General features: G+C 34.6%; 1 protein-coding gene and 1 long non-coding RNA gene across 8 annotated transcripts in view; one reads left to right on the top strand and one right to left on the bottom strand.

Moving 5' to 3' along the window:
• Positions 1-22,632, top strand: part of LOC123793334 (uncharacterized) — a 500,602-nt gene that overhangs the window by 44,241 nt on the left and 433,729 nt on the right. The gene's annotated exons all lie outside the window — the stretch shown is intronic.
• The window catches only part of LOC123793328 (bifunctional heparan sulfate N-deacetylase/N-sulfotransferase 3), a 174,774-nt gene that overhangs the window by 18,923 nt on the left and 133,219 nt on the right, over positions 1-22,632 (bottom strand). For 3 of the 4 annotated variants that reach the window (XM_045799081.2, XM_045799080.2, XM_045799082.2), the window contains 4 exons: positions 11,301-11,483; positions 9,072-9,168; positions 4,695-4,818; positions 1,566-1,740 (listed from right to left, as the gene is read on the bottom strand). In XM_045799081.2, the coding sequence (XP_045655037.2) occupies positions 1,566-1,740; positions 4,695-4,818; positions 9,072-9,168; positions 11,301-11,483 (579 nt within the window). The remainder of the gene's footprint in view (positions 1-1,565; positions 1,741-4,694; positions 4,819-9,071; positions 9,169-11,300; positions 11,484-22,632) is intronic. The other variant, XM_045799083.2, reaches the window with a different exon arrangement.

Genomic DNA, 22,632 nt, shown 5'->3' with positions numbered 1-22,632 from the left:
TATAGATAGGTCTTGCTTTTTTCTCCATTCAGTCTCCCAATGTCTTTTGATTGGAGCATTTAGTCCATTTACATTTAAAGTAATTATTGCTAGGTATGTACTTATTGCCATTTTGTTACTTGTTTTGAGATTGTTTTTGTAGTTCTTCTCTGTTCCTTTTTTCTCTTGCTGTCTTCCTTTGTGGTTTGATGACTTTCTTTCTTGTTATGCTTGGGTTCCTTTCTCTTTATTTTTTTGTGTATCTGTTACAGGTTTTTGATTTGTGGTTACCATTAGGTTCATAATATAACATCTTAGGCATATAGCAGTCTATATTAGGTTGATGGTTGCTTAAGTTTGAGCCCATTTTATTTATTTATTTATTTATTTATTTATTTATTTATTTATTTTAAAGATTTTATTTATTTATTTAACAGAGATAGCCAGCGAGAGAGGGAATACAAGCAGGGGGAGTGGGAGAGGAAGAAGCAGGCTCATAGTGGAGGAGCCTGATGTGGGGCTCGATCCCAGAACGCTGGGATCACGCCCTGAGCCGAAGGCAGGCGCTTAACCGCTGTGCCACCCAGGCGCCCCTGAGCCCATTTTAAAAACACTAAATTTTTACTCCTCCCATCATGTTTTATGTATATGATATCACACTCTACATTCTTTTATTTTGTGAAGCCCTTGACTGATTTTTGTATGTATAATTGATGTTACTGCTTTTGTGATTTAACTTCTGTACTGGTTTTATAAGTGATTAACCTACTACCTTAATTATATGTTTGCATTTACCTGTGAAATTTTTTTCTTTCATAATTTTCTTACTCTTCGTTATGGCCTTTTCTTTCCACTCAAAGAATTCTCCTTAATGTTTCTTCTAAGGCTGATTTAATGATGATGAACTCCTTTAACTTCTATTTGTCTGGGAAACTCTCTCCTTTTCTGAATGACAGACTTTCTGGGTAGAGTATTCTTGGTTGTAGGTTTTTTCCTTTCAGTACTTTGGATGTATTGTACAACTCCCTTCTCACCTGCAAGGTTTCTGCTGAAAAATCAGCTGATAGATTTATGGTGTTTCCCTTGTATGTAACTGTTTTCTTTTCTCTTGCTGCTTCAAAAATTCTCTATCACTACTTTTTGCCGTCTTAATTATTATGTGTCTTGGTGTAGACCTCTTTTTAGAAGCTATACTAGCCTAATAACAGGTAAGGGATTTTTGAATGCAGCATTCCACATTTATTTCAACTTTATAGTTTCCAAGGGAAAGGGACCCTTAGTCTGTTTTTCAGTCTATTTTTTTTTTCAAAATGTAGATGTGTAGAAGCACAGATATACATACAAGTACATACTATCTTGTTATATTTTCACTTCATTAATATACTTTATTAAATTAATGTAAAATTAATAAAAACTTAAGGAGAAAGTTTCTCCAGAAACAAAGAAAACTCTATCCACTTTTATGCAGATATAAAATGAGCAAATCTCTTTTATTGAGACCTGAGGTGGTTGCTATTGCTGCAAACCATCCTCCTTTCTTCATACTTCTCTTCTTACCTGTTAGATTCTGTCTGCATTTTTCTTACCTGATACCAGGAATATGCTCGATCTGAGGGGTCGATGAGGATCGTGATGATCTTGGCTTTGGGGACCAGAGAAGCTGCTCTTTTAGGAGCTTCCTCTGAGTGGAAGTAATTGGCACTCTTTTCAAACAGAAAGTCAGTGGTGACATTAGATGGGACTGGGAAGAAATCCATATACCTAGAAAAGGAATATTTCTCAAAATAAGACTTGTTGATACTCATACTCTGGTGACTATAGATGTCAAAGGTATCCCACAAATTCATTTGTTTCCTAAACAAAAGCCTTTTTCTATAAGGTATATGTTCCATATAGTTAGCAAGGGAAAAGTATACAGGACACTAATAATGTACTTTGAGAATGCTTCTCTAAATACATTTTCTTTTTGTTTTGCTTACTATCAGGAAAAAAGGTATGGGAAATAGCAAAAATGTAGACATAGAATGATTGAATTAGAACAATAATCAACCTAATTATATAAAATATATCTAAAAACAGAAATATTTTGCAGAAAAAAAGTGAGTGCTCAAACAGAAGGAAAATTTGATCAAAACAGATGATATGTTCAGTTTAAAGACATTTAAAAAGGACTCAGACAAAATTTTTTTTTTACTTTATCACAAGTAAAATAATGTCCTTCCCACTAATGTGTTGTGCTGTGGTTGCATTCAACTATAAAATGTTAAAGGGCAGGACTGGTGTAAACATCAACTATTTGCTTAACTTTTTTTTCCATTTAGAGCCACTTATATTGTTTAGAATATTTATAAAATTTTAAAAAGTATGTACATATTTCCAAATGTAAAATCCTATCAAATTTCCCAATATCCTTAAGTGGGTGAAGATGTAAATCACCAGCAGAGTGAACACAGGAGTACTGGCCTTAAGCGCAGAAATGTAGAACATAATAGATTTTGTATAATTTCCCATCTGTACAAAAGCTGTCAAATACAAACGAATTCAGCATGTGATAATATATATTTCTGATGCCCTAAGGGAAAACTTTTAAAAGAAAAAGAGCCTTTTTAGAGCACACATGCAAATTTAACTTCTAGGATTTCTTACATTTGATCATAATGGCTTCTTCATCCTCCACTCCCACCCTCCTCAATATTTTAAAAATATTTTATCTTTTTTATTTCCTTTTTAAAAATTATGTTCAGTTAGCCACTGTAGCCATAATTAGTTTTTGATATAGTTTTCAGTGATTCATTAGTTAAGTATAACACCCAGAGCTCATCACAGCATGTGCCCTCCTCAGTACCCAATACCCTTGCTACCCTCTTCAATTCATAAGCCACCAAAACTTTGGGCCACCAAAACACTGTAGTTCAATAATTATTGAACAAGAGAGTCATTAACATTTATGTGATGACTTCTTGATGCAGTGTGTTTTTTTCTTTTAGTCATCTCACACGATAAAGCTTCTGGTAGGATTCCAGTTGTTAACATATTGCAAAGTTTGGCTGGCACAACAAAGTGATGTCTTGAAACTCAGGACAGTAAAGAAATCCTTTTATGTTTTTTGGAAATTGCCTTGGTAATATGTCATTCTGGCATCCTTTTAGGGGGAAACAGATATATAAAAATTTCTGGAAAGTTTGATCTGCTATCTGTTCTTATGTATAATCTATTTATAGAAAGTGCCAAATTTTAAGGTATTTCTTAAGTTAGATGCTCACCTTGGTTCCAGGGATGCTAAGGTTATCCCAAGGGTCTAGTGTTATCTTATTTGATCTAAGCTTGTCTTAGCCATGCTTATTCTGAGAAAGGCTCTGAAAGCCACAAAAGAAGGGCAAAAAGTACTGAATTCTGATAACTTTCAGTTTCTAAAAATGGTCCCACTTTCCCAGCAGTCCTCTCTATACCTGGAACAGTTTAGGCCTTAAAAACTTCTTCATGCAGTTCTGGATCTTGGACCTATAATGTTGATTTGGCCTGGCCCCAGAGGCTCATGGAAAAAGCAGGGTCCAGTTCTTGTCCAAGTATTACATTCCTCTCCACTTTTAAAGCAGTTTTTCATCACTCCCTTTAGTCCTGATGTTAATGTAGTTTTATTCTACTATATACAGGCATATATATTTGAGTCATTGGTCAAATAGCGCCTGAAGTAGTTGATGCTTTCTTGATTCTCACAGTTGTTATTTAACACCACACAATTAATCCATATCAAGTCCTGTACTGAAGGATTGGCAGTGAAGGATATTACAATTAGATATATGTAAATCCTAGTAGCTGCTCAAATTATACTCATTTCTTTCCTTTCCTTTTGGACCACACACAAGCAACTCTCGTTGATACTTATAAAATTGAGATCATGCAATCTGACAAAAGAAATTAATATATTACAACTCTTTATGCTAAAATACATGCAAAATGTTTATGTTCATGCTCTAGAATTATTATAATAATTCCACTCTTTTATATCACTCTCTGCCTAGAATTTATACCTTAACAGCAAGACTTCTATTTTCTTATTAACATGTTCATGTGCAACGTCTATTCCTACTATATTACTATATTTTGTGTATGTTTGACATTTTAACTTTTACTTTTAACTTAACTATTTTCCTCAGATGGTTGATAGTAGTTCCAATTTCAATTCAAAGACCAAAAATCAAATTTTGTATATTGTTGATAGCTTTTTTAATAATTTTCATAACCTATGAAATATATACACATTTCTAGTTCTATTTATTTACCTTTTATGCCAAAGCAAAATAGAAAATTGTGTACATGGACTGTAGCATCGCTGTAATGCAAAATACAGAAGAAGAGAAAGCGATGAAAGTATTTTCTTAAGTGTAGAGAGGAGCACAATTCCTGGGTATTATGGTATTTCTCTGACTTTATATCTGTAATTACCATCAAAGATAATTAATGCAAATTGAAATTACATGTGGGCCTCTTGAGGTGACAAATCCCTTAACAAACTGAGAAAAGTTTCTTATGAATAATTTCTGTGCTGCTTCCTTTTATTCAATCCATTTCCAAGGCACAGAGAATAACTTTTTCTTTTACAGAGAATAACTTTTATTTATGGCTATAGACTTATATGTTTACAAATATTAACACTGATTTTATACTGTACACAGTACATATACTTTTAGATTTATACTAATAACCCATCTTACCAATCAATCCCCCTGTGGTAGTTATTTCTATTAAAGAACTGTACCTCCTCAAAGGTTTTTGGGCTGGGGGAGTTACTAAAGATGGAAGGATGCATAACCAGGAACAAATACAAAGCAGTGGTTCCTGAAAAGACAATAGAGGTTTAGAAATTAATGAAATGAAAACAAAGTTTCCTACTATTAGCTTTTCAAAGTCATTAATAAACTAAGTATTGTAATGATCCAAATAGATACATATTAGTACTCCTTGAATTAAACTGAATAGATAACCAGCATTTTAAAAGAAGCAAATTCTAAAAAACTGGAGATAAGTATGACATGGGGAGAAGAGGCCCCTAGAGGGGACTGTTAGACTGCATCTCAATCACTGATTTGGTTTGTGACTCTGCCTTTTAGCTTCTCTTTGTCTTGGCTTTACAGTAGAAAATCACTCGCCTTGCTTATTTCATAGGCTTTCTGCGGATGAAATGACACATTGTGCCTGAAGATATTTTGACATTAATAAAGCATTATATAAATGAAAGATATCATTGTTTCATGTAAGATATTACATCACCAAAACCAGTACTTGGGTTCTCCTATAAAGTTCTTCCTGAAGCCCAAGAAAGCTTATTAAATTTGAGATGAAGTTTAAACTTTCAACAAGTTTGTTAAGTTTGAATATACTTACAAAAAGTAATGTCAAAAACAATTTTTTTGAAAAAAAATTGTGTCCTTTCTTAGTGACATAACTTATAAAATCTGCAGTTTTAGAAAGAGAATGGCATATCACAGGTGCCCATGTAGATTTGTGACTATTGGGAATCAAAGGTGTGATTTTTTTTTTCAAAATAAGCAGTGTTATAAATTGTAAAATTAGTATACTAGAGCCTAAATCATGAGCTAACGGGTTTAGCTTAGATTGCACAAGAAAAAGTAAGGCAATCTGAGTTCAGTTTGCCTAAAATTTAATCAGGTGCTTATAACTGTAACTGTGTTTATAAAAATCATAATATAAAAATATTTCTGGTCTATGTATTCAGTATTCCTAAGATTCTAGTTTCCACTTCTCTGCTCCAGTGTGATTTACATTATTACATAATCTGATGGAGCGGGACCTGTTAATTATATTCCAGGTCAATAGCTAGCAATAGTCTTCAGACACAGCCTTATAATATTTTTCTCACTTGGAGAAATCACTGTTCTAATTTTGCTTAGTAATAATGTCATGTTGCCATTTGTATTAAATTTTGAAAATTCTTCTCTCTCTGACAAGCTTTATTTAATATTGTATTTAAATCTAACATATCAACAACAGAAAAGTTGTTAGAATAACTCTGTCAATAGCAAAATCGTCCCAAACAATGAATTGAAAGAGGCTGTGTTCCTAGATTAATATCTTCGCCAAACAATGAACATTTTATCTATAAACATGGATAACTATAGGGAATGAAACATAGTAATCTGTGGTATACAAAATAAAAATGTTCTTCACCAGCTTGACCTAAAACAGTGGTTCTCACACTTTAGCATGCCTCAGATTAACCCGGAGGGCTTGGTAAAACAGGGAACTGAGCCCTATCCCAGACTTTCTGATTCAGTGAACTCTGAGAATCATGACTTAAAAGAAATGTGGAACAAAATCTAAAACTTATTGGGGGGAAAATGTTACATATTTGAAATCCAGAGTAGAATAAAGCTTTCTTGGCCATGGTTTTTAGAGTCAGGTAAATTCTAGGATCAGGATTTTATTTCCAACACTTATCAATTGTGTGAATGTGAACCAAAATATCTAACCTGAGGCTCAGTTTTCTTATTTGTGTAGAGGGGGAAAAATACTTATCTATCAGGGTTTCAGGAGGGTCAAGTAAGATAACCTATATGAAATACCTAAATAGCTTCATATATCAATATTAATAAGGTATTTATTTAATTTTTATATTTATTTATTTATTTATTTACTTGAGAGAGAGAGAGAGAGTACATGTGGCAGGGAGAGACAGAGGGAGAGGGAAAGAGAGAATCTTAAGCCTAGTACTGAGCCCAACATGGGCTCTGTCTCACAGCTCTGAGATCATGACCTGAGCCAAAATCAAGAGTCAGATGTTTAATGGACTGAGCCACCCAGGCGCCCCAAGTATTTTTTAAATAACAATTTTTATGAGAGAAAATGCAGTAATGCATTAAAAAAATTGAATAAAATCTTTGTGAGGATAGGAAGTATGACCATTATAATGTATAAAAAGAAAACAAATTTGTTTCTTAGATCAACTGTAAACATACTTTTCTGAATTTTATTTTTAAGAATTGTATTAAATCATGTTGTTTGATTTTAATAGCATGACCAGCATCAATAAGACAAACTGAAAAAATAGATATTTAATTGTTCACATAGTCAGTAAAAGGCATAGTATAATTTATCAGTGGTCAAAAATTGTTAGATTGTGGTTTCTGAACTCTTTCTTTATCTTCACATATTCTTGGGTCTGAATAAATTGTCCTGTGTGTGTGTGTCTATGTGTGTATTTGAATGTGCATAATGTGTGTATGTGTATAAAACAACCACCTAATCATAGACACACACATTCAAATAACCATCCATAAAACTTGTTTTTTTTTGTCAGTTTCAACACTAAAAATATTTGAATATGCGGAAGACTATTGATCTGTGCAAAATTATTCAGAAAAATACCTTTGATAAAAACTAAAGTTAAAATGAAGCTATTTAATTTTTATGAAACTGATCAGAAGATGTTTCTCCATTTAAAAAACCAAATTCATAAAATATTGCTATACATAGTAATAGCGATGAATCTCAAAAGCATTATCTTAAGTGAAAGAAGTCAAACACAAAAGATTGCACATTTTATGCTTCCATTTATATGAAAGTCTAGAGAAGGCAAAACTATAGTAGCAGAAAGTAGTTTCCTGTGACTGAGGATGGGGAGGGGCATTGAATGCAAAGGAACGTGGATGGGGAAAATTTTTAGGGAGACAGAAGTGAGTTTCTTGTTTTTGAGACAGGAGTGTCAATGTTGTGGTAGTTATACAACTGTATACAATTGTCAAAATTCATCAAAATTTGCACGAAAATTGGTGAATTTTATTGCATGTAAATTTTACCACTACAGAACTGGGAAAAATTTTAGTTTCTATAAAAAGGAAATAAAAAATTTTCTTCCCAAGGTAAATGTCATATACTATTGTAACTAAACATTTGGAAACCCAACAGAGTTTAAGATGGCAAGCAGTGGTTCTGCCATCTAACCCTGATTTTAAAACGTTTGCACATCTAGCACGAAACAAAAGGACACACTTTCTGCGGGCCTTTCTGAAGTGAATTTGATATGCCAAGCTTCAGAGAGATGTGATCAGTAATGATAGTGGGAGTCTGAAGAGACTTTAGTTTAAATGTTTTTCTAATTGTCTCTTAACTTTAAATAGGTAAGAACAAATGAAATAAATAAGGATGTGAAAAGTTTTTATCGTATTTATTATTGTTTTCAAATTGATATTGACAAATGGGACCAAGAGAAAATGAAAAGGCTCAAGTCTCTGTGTACATTACATAAAATCTCCCCCAGTTATTTTTGGACAAATGAGGAGATAGAAGGTATTCCCCTTAGAAAGGCATATGGCTGAAATGGCTGTTTTCTATGAAGCCAGGATCCAAGAGCCCCAAATAATTTATCATGCAGGATATACAGCATGGATGTCTGGCATCCATAAAGTTTCCACTGGGCTTCATTTTAATACTGATTCTTAAAGAAACAAGAAGTTTATGGGGAAAAAATTGCATGCCAATTTAAGAAAAGGTGCAAAAGATTTCTCCTGGGTGTGAGTAAATACCTTTGTTAGCACAAAGTTTTGTTTATGTCTGGAATTCTGCTTGTCAAACATCCTTTAGATTTTTAGAAAATAGTCATCTCTGCAAAAAATAGTTTAGAAATAAACTATATCAGGAAGATGGCAAGCAGAGGCTGTTTTTCTGGAAGGGATTGATTATAAAGAGTTATGGCTACTTATATGTGTCTACCTCGACTTTGGATGAAATCCTGTCAGTCACTTTCTCAAGGTATGATTCAGTTTGATTTTAGAAATGTTCACAACAACACCTTTCAATTCAGGTCTTTGGTAAAAAAACTAACATTTGCTACCAAATTGACTGCTACATATTCAAACCATATGACACTTATTTTCATCTTTTTCACTTTAAAAAATTCCTTGACAAGCATTTAAGTACATTATCAAGCTAAACAAAGATTATATCAGAGAACAAAATGTGTTATTCATTCATCAGTATTTATAGGAATTTTGAAAACTCATTGTGACCAGAACTCACTGTCCAGTCATTGGGAGTTTTACGTTGTTTGGTTAATCATAACAAAAAGTTCTCACCAGTTTTCTGGGGTCCTATTACCAAGAATTTTGGTAAGCGATCACAGGTTTTTTCTTTTGACCAAATGTCTCTGTGGCGTTTGTCATCACAAGGATTCTAAATGGGAGAAGAATATAGAGATGTATTTTTTTGTGTGTGGAAGTGTCCATTGTGTGCTAGAGTTTTTCAACTTTTTAAAAAAAGATTTATTTATTTATGTTAGAGAGAGAGAAAGAGAAAGTAGGGGGAGGGGCAGAGGGAGAGGGAGAGAGAGAATCTCAAGCAGACTCTCTGCTGAGCGTGGAGCCCAACGTGGGGCTCGATCTCATGACCCTGACATCATGACCTGAGCTAGAATCAAGAGTCAGATACTCAACCGACTGAGCCACCCAGGCACCCTCAGTTTTTCAACTTCTGTCCTTAAAAAGATATTCCAGGAAGCAAAGCCATGTGGCTTCTTTTAAATGAAAGCTTTGAAGTGGCATCAGGGAAGCTTCCAAGTAACTCCTTTCCACCCTAAAGTTGAGTATCTACTGAGAGGCTGGGCGGGGGGGAGTTATTTCCACTATGGCTAACAACCTCATAGCACTGAAGATTTACTATTTTTTCTGCTTTTGGCAGTTCTACATCTTAATTGTGTGTGTATCTGTCTTAAAATAGTGAGCTCCAATATAGTGCTGGGCAGAGACTGTGCTTCCTGCTAACCTAAAAGAAGGTACACGGGCAGCATTCAATAAGTAACTGAAATATAAGTTGTAAGATTTTTATTCTCAATAACTTCAAGCTATCTTGCTGTGCTTCAAAGAGGTACACATCTGGCCATAATAATACTCTTTAAAGAGATAGCGGATTCCTTTCAGTTGCCTTCAGAGGTCAGTAAATGTATATGTAAAACTATAACTTACAGATTATGATGCTAAAAAGCACTAAATTTCAGCAAAAGGGTAAAATGAAGGTGAATTACTACCTTAGGGATCTGCTCTTGGTGTATAGTACATGAACCAAAACCACTATGCAAGATGGATCTAGAACATCCTTAATTGCAACTGCAAAATGCACATTATGTGAAGAATTGAAGTATCCGTTAATACTATTTCAGCTATAGGAATCAGGACAGTACGCTATTTCTATTCAATTAATACTATAGATGTGTATAGTTAAACTCTCTGCTTACTTACAATAAGAAACAGATTTGTTAAGACTAAAGTGAGGGTATTCTTCTTGGCTGCTGTTCTGGAAAAAACGAGTTGTTTCAAACCTGTCATCTGAAATAATGATTTCAGTTTAAAAATAAGGTGTTGGGCCACCTGGGTGGCTCAGTCAGTTAAGCACCTGCCTTCAACTCAGGTCATCATCTTGGGGTCCTGGGATGGAGCCTCATGTCGGGTTCCCTGTTCAGCGGGGAGTCTGCTTCTCCCTTCTCTCTGCTCCTCCCCTCACTCATGCTCTCTCTCTCTCAAATAAATAAAATCTTTTTAAAAAATTAAAAAAAATAAGGTGTTAAATCAACAGGAATATTGAATGTCTTTCCAGCGGCTAACGTTTGGTGATATTTTGTAGTGGTAAAGAAAAAACGATGTGTGTTATAGCAACTGCAAAGTAATATGTAGTGATAATTCCCCAAGCACCGATGTTCACATTCTAAAATGTGTAGTTATGTCTGTTCTTGGAGTTACCTGTTCGTGGTCAGGTGGTAATTAGCTCACGTTCAAAGCTGAATGAATTGACTATATAGTTCAGAGCTTACTGCGACTTTAGTCTGTGAAATTTACTCAGTTCCACTTTTGATGAGTGTTATTATTGTACCATCAGCTCTGTTAGTAACTCTCTAGTAGCTCAGTAACTCTCATTTAGAACAGTGATTAAGAGCACAGCCTCTGGAGCCAGATGGCCTGGAACCTGCCTAGTACACAACCTGTTTACCACTCTTCTACTCTTTTTAGCCAATTGCAATCTGCAAATTGATCCCTCACTCCTGATTGAAAATATTATATCCATGGGACTCCTTGTTGAGCTTTCAGAATTTCATAATTCTGAAGGGGCATGGGAACAGAGAATTTGGCCCACTATGAAGCAATAATATAAGACTGCAATTCAGGAAGAAGTAGTTTCTCAAATCTACTAACATTCCATAACGTATTATTTTTTTCCCCCAGATGCCTTCACTTTTCAGATTGGGATTACCTCATAGAACTCCAAGATATGTTTAGGGGGTTAATTAATTATACCAATTATTGAAGCAATATTACCTGCCAGAGAGGGTCTTTTTGATCAGGAAAGAGCTCAAAATACTTGTGAGCCAGCTGTGCTGGAGGCAGAGTCTGAAGTCGCAAGTTGGTCCAGCTCTGCACGAAGTTGGCCAGATTAACAAATGTATATAGTCCCAGGCGGTCATTCCCATAGTTGGACAAATGCGTCATGAAAATGCTGATCTGAAAAAGGCAAATGGACTTCAGTGTAAACACAAGTTATTTTAGCCCTAGGGGGCAGTGCAATCATAGTAATGCTAGTTTTTCTTCAGTAGTCTTTGCACAGGGTTTCAATTCATGCTGTGTTTCTGAATTGCGGACATATCCCAGGTACTCTCATTATATTAATGCATATTAGAGGATGTGTTATTAGTAAGACTTAAAGACTTTTTTTCTGAGATTTTAATATATTTCACAACAAAAAACATGTCCAACTGTCATATATCTGTGTTGGTGCAATTAGTTTGATGCTCAGTAACATCTTAGATGCTCACACGTAATGGCTTCATGGTATCAGTGACCTATTCCTAATTTGTGGCAGCAGGATCTCAGGAGATTGGAATTTTATAATGTCAATCTACTTTAGTTGGCTTATAATGTAGTACTTCAAGTTGAAGAATATAAATAATCAGTGGATCACCATCATTAGCATTAACTGAGTATCCTCTGATTTGTATTTATTAGAGGCCATAATGACACAAGACTAGGGTCTGAATTTTTGCTAAAATAAATATTAACTATTTTCCATCAATAACACTCTCAAACACATTTCCATAGTCATTAGGTCTATTATTTCCAATATCAGACACCTCCTTTAAGACAAGTTTTCAGTGTTTAGCTAGATAAAATCAACTCTTCCTAGGGAAGCAAGCAGCTGACCTAGATTGAATTCATGCATTGAAAACAAAATCACAGCATTTTCTTCATAATAAAATAAATTTAAATTCTTAGGTTTGATTAAATTGGTCTGGAATGTAGAATGGGCTTTTTAGAAGCTATTGCTTCAAGTGAATGCAAGTATTTTTTGTTGGTGAAGTGTTGACAAACGGAAATAATTCTGCATGAGATTTTCAATGGCAAAGAAACCGTTGTCGCATTTATGCTGCTATAAAAAAGATCATAAAAATAATTCATGTGATAATAGTACTTTCCTAAAATATATAATGTCGGGTGAATGAATAGTAATAACACTTATTATAATCATCATAATAATGAATATAATAGGTTCATTCATTAGAGACTGAAAGAAATATTCAAGGAAATTTACTGAGGTAAAGTGGCAGAGATGAGAGAATGGTTATATTAAGATTTGATACAATGAATCACAAAAAATCTAATTACAACTATGAATAAGAGGAAACAGTGATATCCTTTATTCTATAGAATAAGACCTGTTGGCTTTTATATGAAAAGCTTCAACTGTGATCAAGAACATTTAATTGTATTTCTATTCACTCTGACTGAACATATATTAAATTTTAGAACTTTCACAAATAAAATACTTTGAGGGTGACTTTAAATAGCTACCAGTGGACTGATGCAGTCATGGAATTGATAAACAAGACTTGTACCATATTGGGTATTTCTGAAAAATTAGACTTCTAAAATGTAACCTTCTGGTTATTTTTATAGTAGCTCCAATTCTATGACTTTTGTTTCCCTTCCTTTTCTCCTCCAAAATTTATCAAAAAGTCACCCTTGAGAGACTTAAGACAATCATGTTACATTTGAAAGTTCTTTTGTAATGTCTGTTAGAGGCACTCTTACATCATTTGTTTTATATGCCACATTTTTCGATGTAGCTCGACAACAACAAAATACTTCAAGTTGCTTATTAAGTGAAAAAATTTTAATACAATGTAGTATATATATATATATATATATATATATATATATATTAATCCACTTAGCCACTAGTTTATGTTTCTTGCTTTATTTATGAGAGATTTATCAATACATCTATGTGTCTATATTTCACTTGAATAGCATCTGCATTGGGCATAAAATGGGAAATGTGGAGACACAGTGTGACTTTGTGATACTAATACATTTGAACTCCCTTTGAATTTACTTTTCAACCCAGAAAACATTTTACTCTGTGACATTTAAAGAGCAGAGTGTCACTGTTTTACCCGTGTGAATACAGAAAGTAAAAAATGCTACTCTGTCTGCTAGAAGACAGAGGCAATCCAGAATGAGTTATGAGCTAGGTAATGACATTGCTTTTGCTGAAAGTTAACCTGATTGGCAAGAATTAAGGTAATACTTATAAAGTGTTGAACTTAATCCTGTAAAAGAAAAGCTACTTAGCTGCCATCCATAGAACCTTCCCCAGGTTTTCAACTCTTTTTTTGTATATCTACTTTAACATAATGCAAAGTGCACCATAAGCAAAAGGACTGTTTCACAGTGATGGTTTTGTAGTATGTGTTACCTCAAGACATTTTCAGACTTTGGACTCAAGCCTGGGATTTGCTTTGTTTTTCTAAGAAATACAAGGCCGTGAAGGGAATATAATTGGTCAGGATATAAAATAATTTCTTTTTAAATTGTGTGTGAGTGTGTGTGTGTGTGTGTGTGTGTCTGTGTGAATCACAATATTCTCTCTACACATGGAATATTGTATATTTCTTGCTGAACATGTAACCTCTCCAGGTTTTCTTTATTAATTTTTAGTTAGGACGGTATGCACAACAAACAACAGGACTAGTGAGAACAGACATATGATGACAGTGTTTTGGTAAAATAATTAGTTTGCTTTCCAGACCTTATTTCTTTCTTACTCCTGTTCTGACCTATGGCAACTTAATGTCACTTTATTTCTTTGCAACAGTTTCTGCTGGATTAGAAAGAAACAAGGAAGCTTGAAAGGGTTACCAGTTCAGGGAAAATAGATACTAGTCTTTCCCTAGAGAGGATGCCTTTATAATTTTAAGAGTGCTTTACAACTAAGGATTTGTTTGCTTGTTTGCCTTTTAAAAAAGGATAAATGTATCGAAATAAATTATCTTTGTTATACATATAGAATCCAATGAGAAAATGTCAAAGAAGTTACAACTGCACTTCTACGACAGTTTTTGCTACATGCATACTATAAGTAATTAGTTGTTACCAAAAGGACTAATTACGCTTAAAACTCAAATCATTGGAAACTCTGCCAAAGGTATAAATTTTATCTAACAGTTGAAAACGTTCTTTCTAGCCTGATAGACACATATATAACAACATACTATGATTATTTTTCTGTAAAAAGCAAAAGCTAAGTGCCAAATATCATATACACTGGTATTTATGGGAGAGGAAACAGATTATCATTTGTAAAAGTGTGGCTAAGAAAAAGATGTGGGCAGCTTTATCTCACTTTCTAGCCTCAACCATGTGAATCTAGTAAGTTCCAGGTATTGGAGATGCATGAATCACTACCAAGAAGAGTAAGGAGCAAAACATGGGTCCTGGTGCAAAAGCAGTTGACAGGGCAGTAACCTGTTTCTTTTGAGGTCAAGGGGAGGGGAGAGGAAATAGGGGTGTAAAAAAGTGTGTTACTTCTAGTATTTATTATAAACTATGCCATTTATGACCAAATCCACAAACATTTTTCTTATCCTACTGCCAGAAATTCTGCCTGGTTCTGGGTGCGAAAACATAAATATATGATGCTCATTCTTGTATTGTTTGTGGAAAAATGCAGAATTCAAAAGGCACATAAGAATTTACAGTGAAAAAAAAGTCTGCCTTCCACTTCTGTCCTTCAGCCAAGCAGTTTTGTTTGGGTGTCCTTCCAGGTGAGCAAAGATTCAAAAGCCTGAACATATGTAACAGATCCCCTAGGAAGTTGATAAGAACTCAGATCACCAGACCTTACACTCAGTGATTCTGATTTGCTAGGTCTGGAAGATGCCTTGGTACCTGCATTTTAGAAAATCATCCCAGTTGTTTTGATGTAGGTACCACTGAAATACAGTTTGAGGAAAACTGGCCAGACCCATTGTTTATTCTCATAGAAAAGATTCCATTTGCCAAAGCCATTGGCTTTTCTGTAGTGGTCCTTTTGAATACATTTTAAAAACAAACAAGTCCTGTTAAGTCCATAAATATATTTTGATGTCCAAGCCTTAGAGCTATCCCTAGCACAAAGAACAACTTGGTAAGTGCCCTTTGGCCATGCCTTTTGAGGGCTTCTGTACTGCTGACATGTGTGTAGATGCACAGAAAATTGCTAAAAAAAAAAAAAAAAAAAAAAAAAAAAAAAAAAAAAAAAAAAAAGAGGTCTGGCCCATATAGACACGTGCAGTTGGTTCCTAATTCCCCTTCAGTCATATGTTTATTATAATTATTATTACTATTATTTTTTAACCAAATCAAAATTCTTCTCCATTTCCACATGTACGTCTCAGATGCATATTACCTTATAACTTCTCCATTTAAAAGACTGCCTTGCATATTCATTTTTACTTTATTTCATGGCATTTAAAAGGTTGTGTGTCAGAGGACAAGCATATGGTAATTATTTGGGGGAAAATAAGGAAAACGGTTTATTTTTATGGGGTAGTGATCAAACTCTGGAAGTTTCATTTTTATTATCATGAAAAATATATGAGTCCCACCACTGTCAAGATTGTACTCCATTACATAGCACATCTCTTTCTGGAAAATAAGTTTAAAAAATCTTGATTAGAAAGCTATTTTAATGATGCTCTGGGCCCGAACCTTCTATTCTATAATTTCCCAGTTTGAACCCACAAATAGTTCCTCATTGCCTTCTGAATTAAAATAAAATTCAGGATGTCATCCTTAGTGATGACATGGTCTCAGTTACACCTTTTCAGTCTTCACTCATATCCTCGTTCTGTCCCTTGGGCACCAGGCAGCTTGCCTTGCTCACTGGTCCTTGGTCTTGCTGCCCTCCAGGGCTTTGTTTATGCAGTTTCTTCTCTCTGCACTTTTCTACCTATCTCAATCCTATATACGCAGCCTGTTACATCTACCTCTTCAGATCTCTCTAGGCAAATCCAATCTTAGAACAATATGAGCTCCAGAGCACTACTGTTAGGTCTTTCCAACATTATCTTACTCTGGCTTGTATTATGCTTTAAAAAAATAATTGTTTGTATCTAGATTGTTAAGTTCCTTGGGGCTGACATAGCGTCTTTTCAACTTTTTTCTCTGGACTGCCTGTAATATATAGTCTGTGCTTTGAGTTGGCACCAATTGTTTCATTTGTAAAGTGGGGAAAATCTAGGGTTAGTTATTTTTTCAGCGCCATTCATTCTGGTAATTCCTTACACCATTCAAATTGTGGGCCTCCTTAATGATTGATTCTTATCTGTTTTAACTTTATCCCCATTTACCTGTATTCCTCTCCCTGAACTTGGCCTAGTCTTCACTCACTCTACCAACTCTCTTGCTTCTGCTTCCTGTGAATCTTCCTTTGTAAATAAACTATATCTTTTAGGCCTTTGACTTTGGCCTGCGCTGTGGTTAAGACAAACCACAGAGACTCTTAACTATAGGAAACAAACTGAAGGTTGCTGGAGGGGAGGTGCATGGGGGATGATGATGGGCACTTGAAGGAATGAGCCCTGGGTGTTGTATGTAAGTGATGAATCACTAAATTCTACCTCTGAAACTAATAATATACTGTATGTGAAGTAACTGGAATTTAAATAAAAATGTATAAAACAATAAACAAAAATACCAAATTTTTATTTTTTAAAAAAGTGGGTTCTGCCACCTACTGGTTCTTTGATTTTAGCAAGTCATTTAAACTCTCAGTACTTTAATTTACTCATCTAAAAGAAAAAAAAAAGGGTATAAAATAGTAACTACCTCACAGGATTGTTGTGATAATTAAGTACAATAAAACAAAACATTTAAAGAACTGCTTGACATGCAGTAATTGCTTAGTAAACGCTAGGTATTTATTGTTGCTATTGTTGATATATTATTATTTTGGAGGAACACCATTTCTCATTTATAACTTCCTTCCAGTAGCTCATTAACCTTATCTATACCTCTAGGATCTTAATTATCTCATTTTTTTCTAGCATCTGTCCATGTCCATCTGATCACTTCCTCTGGTGGGCAAGATTCTATGGTCAACAATTTGAACTCCTCTCCCACTATCACCTTCAGATTTCCCAAATCATCTTTTTGCTTTCAGTGTTCTACAAATCTGAGACTTCACATCAATTTTTCATTCAATTCTTTCAGTTTCTACATTCCACATATGGATTGTTCAGCACACTAGAGAAAAAAAAACACATAATGGGAGCTTTTCAGGTCACACAAGCACCTCGTCCCCAGTCTCAGTGACGCCCCCATACCACTGGCTATTCTTATTCATGATCTTCAGTTCACTTCACTGATTTCAGTCTTTCCTCCCTCTTTTGAGGCTTTCTGCTTCATCCCCACTCTCCTTAATCTCCCTAGTTAACCATCCCATGATCAGTGGAGAGTAATGTTCATCAGGCAGGAACTCTTTCAACTTCGTAGTGTTCTTCATAGATGTCTGTCTCCACCCCCCCAGTTTTATGGAGAAATAACTGGCATACATTACTGTGTAAGTTTGAGGCGGACAGCATGATGGCTTGATTACATATATTGTGAAATGATTACCACAGTAGGTTCAGCTAACATCCACCTCTTATAGATACAATAAAAAGAAAAGAAAGAGGAAAAGAATGAATGGGAAATAAATTTCTTGAGATGAGAAACTGAGGATTTACTCTCTTATTTGTTTATATATCATCCAGCAGTGTCAGCTCTAGTCATTGTGATGTACATTACATGCTTAACACTTGTTTGTTTTGTAACTGGAAGTTTGTACTTCTTGACCACCTTTCTCCAGTTCCCACTCCCCTCACTGCCTGACTCTGGTACTCTGGTAACTACAAGTCTGATCTTTTTTTTTTTTTTTTCCCTATGAGTTTGTTTTTCTTTTTAGATTCCACATATAAGTGAGATCATACAGCATTTGTCTTTGTCTGACTTATTTCACTTAGCTTAGTGCCTTCAACATCCATCCATGTTGTCACAAATACTACGATTTCCCCCTTTTCATGGCTGAATAATATTCCAGTGTGTTTGTGTGTATCATAGCTTCTTTATCCATTCATCCATCAGTACACACTTAGGTTGCTTCCACGCCTTGGCTATTGTAAATAATGCTGCCAGGGACATAGGGGTGGAGATACCTTTCTGAGTTAGTGTTTCATCTGTTCCCAAAAGCGAAGTTGCTAGACCATACGGTAGTTCTGTTTTTTAATTTTGGGGGGATTCTTCATACTGTTTTCCATAGTGATTGTACAAACTTACAATCCCACCATCAGTACACAGGGTTCCTTTTTTCAACATCTATGCCAGCATTTCCTATTGCTTATTCTTTTGATGATGGCCATTCTAACAGGCATAAGGTGATATCTCTTTGTGGCTTTGATTTGTATTTCCCTAATGACTAGAGATGTTGGCATCTTTTCATGTACGCATTAGCCTTACATATATCTTCTTTGGAAAAATGTCTATTCAGACCCTTTGCCCATTTTAAATTATTTTTGTTTGCTGTTTGTTTTTATTTTCTATTGAGTTGTATGAGTTCTTTATATGTTTTGAATTGTAACTCCTTATATAGTTTGCAGATGTTCTTTCCCATTCTGTAGATTGTCTTTTCCCTTTTTGATGGTTTCTTTTGCTGTGCAGAAGCTTTTTAGTTTGATGTAGTCCCACTAGTTAATTTTTGATTTTGTTGCCTGTGCTTTAGGTGTCATATCCAAAAAATCAGTACCATGACCCATGTCAAGCAACTTTTTTCTTATGTTTTCTTCCATGAGTTTCATGGTTTCAGACCTTACATTTAAGTCTTTTTTTTTTTAAAGATTTTATTTATTTATTCGACAGAGACAGAGACAGCCAGCGAGAGAGGGAACACAAGCAGGGGGAGTGGAAGAGGAAGAAGCAGGCTCACAGCGGAAGAGCCTGATATGGGGCTCGATCCCATAACGCCGGGATCACGCCCTGAGCCGAAGGCAGACGCTTAACCGCTATGCCACCCAGGCGCCCGACATTTAAGTCTTAAATGGGTTAATTTTTGTGAATAGTATAAGAAATAGATCCACTTTCATTCTTTTACATGTGAATATTCAATTATCCCAGCATCATTTTTTGAAGAGACTATCTTTTCTCCATTGAGTATTCTTGGCTCCCTTGTCAAATATTAGTTGACTGGATATGCTTAGGTTTATTTCTGGGCTCTCTATTCTATTCTGTTGCTCTCTTTGTTTTTATGCCAGTACCATACTGTTTGGATAACCATAGCTTTATAGAATAGCTTGAAATCAGGAAGTGTGATACCTACTGCTATGTTCTTTCTCAGGATTTCTTTGGCTATTTAGGGGCTTCGTTCCCAATACATTTCAGAGATTTTTTTTTTCTATGTCTGTAAAAAAATGCCATTGAAATCTTGATAGGGATTGCATTGAATCTGTAGGTGGCTTTCAGTAGTATTGAACACTTTAACAGTATTAATTCTTATAATCTGTGAACATATGATACCTTTCTATTTATTTGTGTCCTCTTTGATTTCTTTCACCAGTGTCTTCTAGTTTTCAGCATAGAGAAATTTTACCTCATTAGTTGTTTATTCTTAAGTATTTTATTGTTTTGATGCTATTGTAAATGTGATTGACTCTCTCTTTCAGAAATTTTGTTGTTACTGTACAGAAATGCTACTGATTTTTGTGTGTTAATTTTGTATCCTGCAACTTTACTGAATTCATTGATTATATCTAACAGTTTGTTGGTTGAGTCTTTAGGGTCTTCTCTATATAAAATCATGTCATCTGTAAATAGAGACAATTTTACTTCTTTCTTTCCAATTCTGAAACCTTTCATTTCTTTTTCTAGCCTGACTGTTCTAGCTAGAACTTCTAGTACTATGTTGAATTGGAGTGGTAAGAGTGGGCACTCTTGGCTTGCTTCTAATTTTAGAAGAAAGTTTTCATCCTTTCACCACGGAGTGTGATGTTAGCTCTGACCTTGTCATACATGCCCCTTTTTATGTTGAGATACGTGAGATACGTTCCTTTTATGCCTAATTTGTTAAGAGTTTTTTTTCATGGGGCGCCTGGGTGGCACAGCGGTTAAGCGTCTGCCTTCGGCTCAGGGCGTGATCCCGGCGTTATGGGATCGAGCCCCACATCAGGCTCCTCCGCTATGAGCCTGTTTCTTCCTCTCCCACTCCCCCTGCTTGTGTTCCCTCTCTCGCTGGCTGTCTCTATCTCTGTCAAATAAATAAATAAAATCTTTAAAAAAAAAAGAGTTTTTTTTCATGAATGGATGTTGAGTTTTGTCAGGTGCTTTTTCTACATCTATTGAGATGATCATATGTTTCTTTTCTTTTATTCTATTAATGTGATGTATCACATTAATTGATTAGCATATGTTGAAACATCCTTGTATCACAGGGATAAATCTCATGATTGTGGTGAATGGTCCTTTTAATGTGCTGCTGAATTCAGTTTGCTGGTATTTTATTGAGAATTTGTGTATCCATATTCATCAGAAATACTGGTGTATAGTTTTCTAGTTAGTGTCTTTTTCTGGTTTTGGTATCAGGGTACTGCTTCCCTTGTAAAATAAGTTTGGGATTTTTAGAAAAATTTGAGAAGTATTAATATTAATTCTTTTTTAAGTGTTTGGTGAAATTCAGCAGTGAAACCATCTGGTCCTAGGTTTTTCTTTATTGGAAGATTTTTGATTACTGGTTCAATCTTCTTACTAGTAATTGGTCTCTTCAGATTTTTTATTTATTCCTGATTCAGGTTTGGTAATTGCATGTATGTTTCTAAGAATTTTTCCATTTAAGTTGTCCAGTTTCTTGGCATATAGTTGTTCATAGTAGCCTCTTACGATCCTTTGAATTTCTGTACTGTTAGTTGCAATGTCTCCTTCTTCATTTACAGCTTTGTTGATTTGGGTCATTTCTCTTTTTTCCTTGGTTACTCTAGCTAAGGCTTTGACAATATTATCTTTTCAAGAAATCAACTGTTGGTTTGGTTAATCTTTTCTATGGTTTTTCTGTCGTCTATTTCATTTATTTCTGTTCTAATCTTTATTATTTCCTTCTTTCTACTAACTGTCAGCTCAGTTTATTCTTTTTCTAGGTTTTTGAAGTGTAGAGTTAGGTTATTTGAGATCTTTTGCTTCCTAATATTGGTATTTCTTGCTATAACCTTCCTTCTTAGAATGCTTCAGCTGCGTTCTAAGTTCTGGTATGGTCATGTTTCCACTTTTGTTTGTCTCAAGAAACTTTTTAAAATTTATTTTTTAATTTCTTACTTGATCCATTGTTTGTTCAGGAAAGTATTGTTTAATTTCCATGTGTTTGTGAATTTTCCAGTTTTCCTCTTGTTACTTATTTCTAGTTTCATGCCATTGTGGGCAGGAAAGATACCTGGTATAATTTCAGTCTTCTTGAATTTGCTGACCTGTGGCCTAACATATGGTCTGTCCTAGATAATGTTCCATGTGTGCTTGAGAAGAATGTATATTCTGCTGTTGTTGGGCAGAATGTTTTGTATATGTCTGTTAGGTTGATTTGGTCTATAGTGTGCTTCAAATCTGGTTTCCTTATTGATTCTCTGTTGAGAGTGGGGAAATAAAATCTCCAATTATTATTGTATTACCATTTAGTTCTCCTTTAAGCTCTGTTAGTTTTTGCTGTAAATAGTTAGGTGCTCCAGTGTTGGGTGCATAAATATTTACAATTGTTATGGCTTCTTGATATACTGACCTGTATATAATGACCTACTTTGTCTCTTTTTTTACTACTTCTAGCTTAAAGTCTACTTGACTGATGTAAGTATAGCTACCTCTGTTTTGTGTGTGTGTGTGTGTGTGTGTGTGTGTGTGTGTGTGTTACCATTGGCTTGAAATGTATTTTTTCATCTCTTACCTCTCAGCCTATACATGTCTTTAAAGCCAAAGTGAGTTTTTTGTAGGCAGCATATTGTTGGATCTTATTTTTTTTTTAAATCGATTCAGCTATTCTGTATCTTTTGATTAGATAATCTGCTTATGTTTAAAGTAATTATTGTTAGGGAAAGACTATTGCCATTTGTTTCATTGTTTTCTAGTTGTTTTATAGACTGATTTTTCCTTGTTTCTTATCCTACTGTCTTTTTTTTTTTTTAATGTGTTTTGAATATGCTTTGACTTCCTTATCACCTTTGTGCAATTATTGCAAGATTTTCCCTTGTGGTTGCCACAGGGCTTACATAAAATATTATACTTATAACACCCAATTTTAAACATAACTTAAGTTCAGTAAAATTCATAT

Source organism: Ursus americanus, chromosome 13 (genome assembly GCF_024610735.1).
Source record: "Ursus americanus isolate L20-20 chromosome 13, mUrsAme1.1.p, whole genome shotgun sequence".
In the NCBI taxonomy this organism is placed as follows: domain Eukaryota; kingdom Metazoa; phylum Chordata; class Mammalia; order Carnivora; family Ursidae; genus Ursus; species Ursus americanus.
Note: the sequence above shows the minus strand (reverse complement) of the source record. Positions and strands in the feature narration are given on the sequence as shown.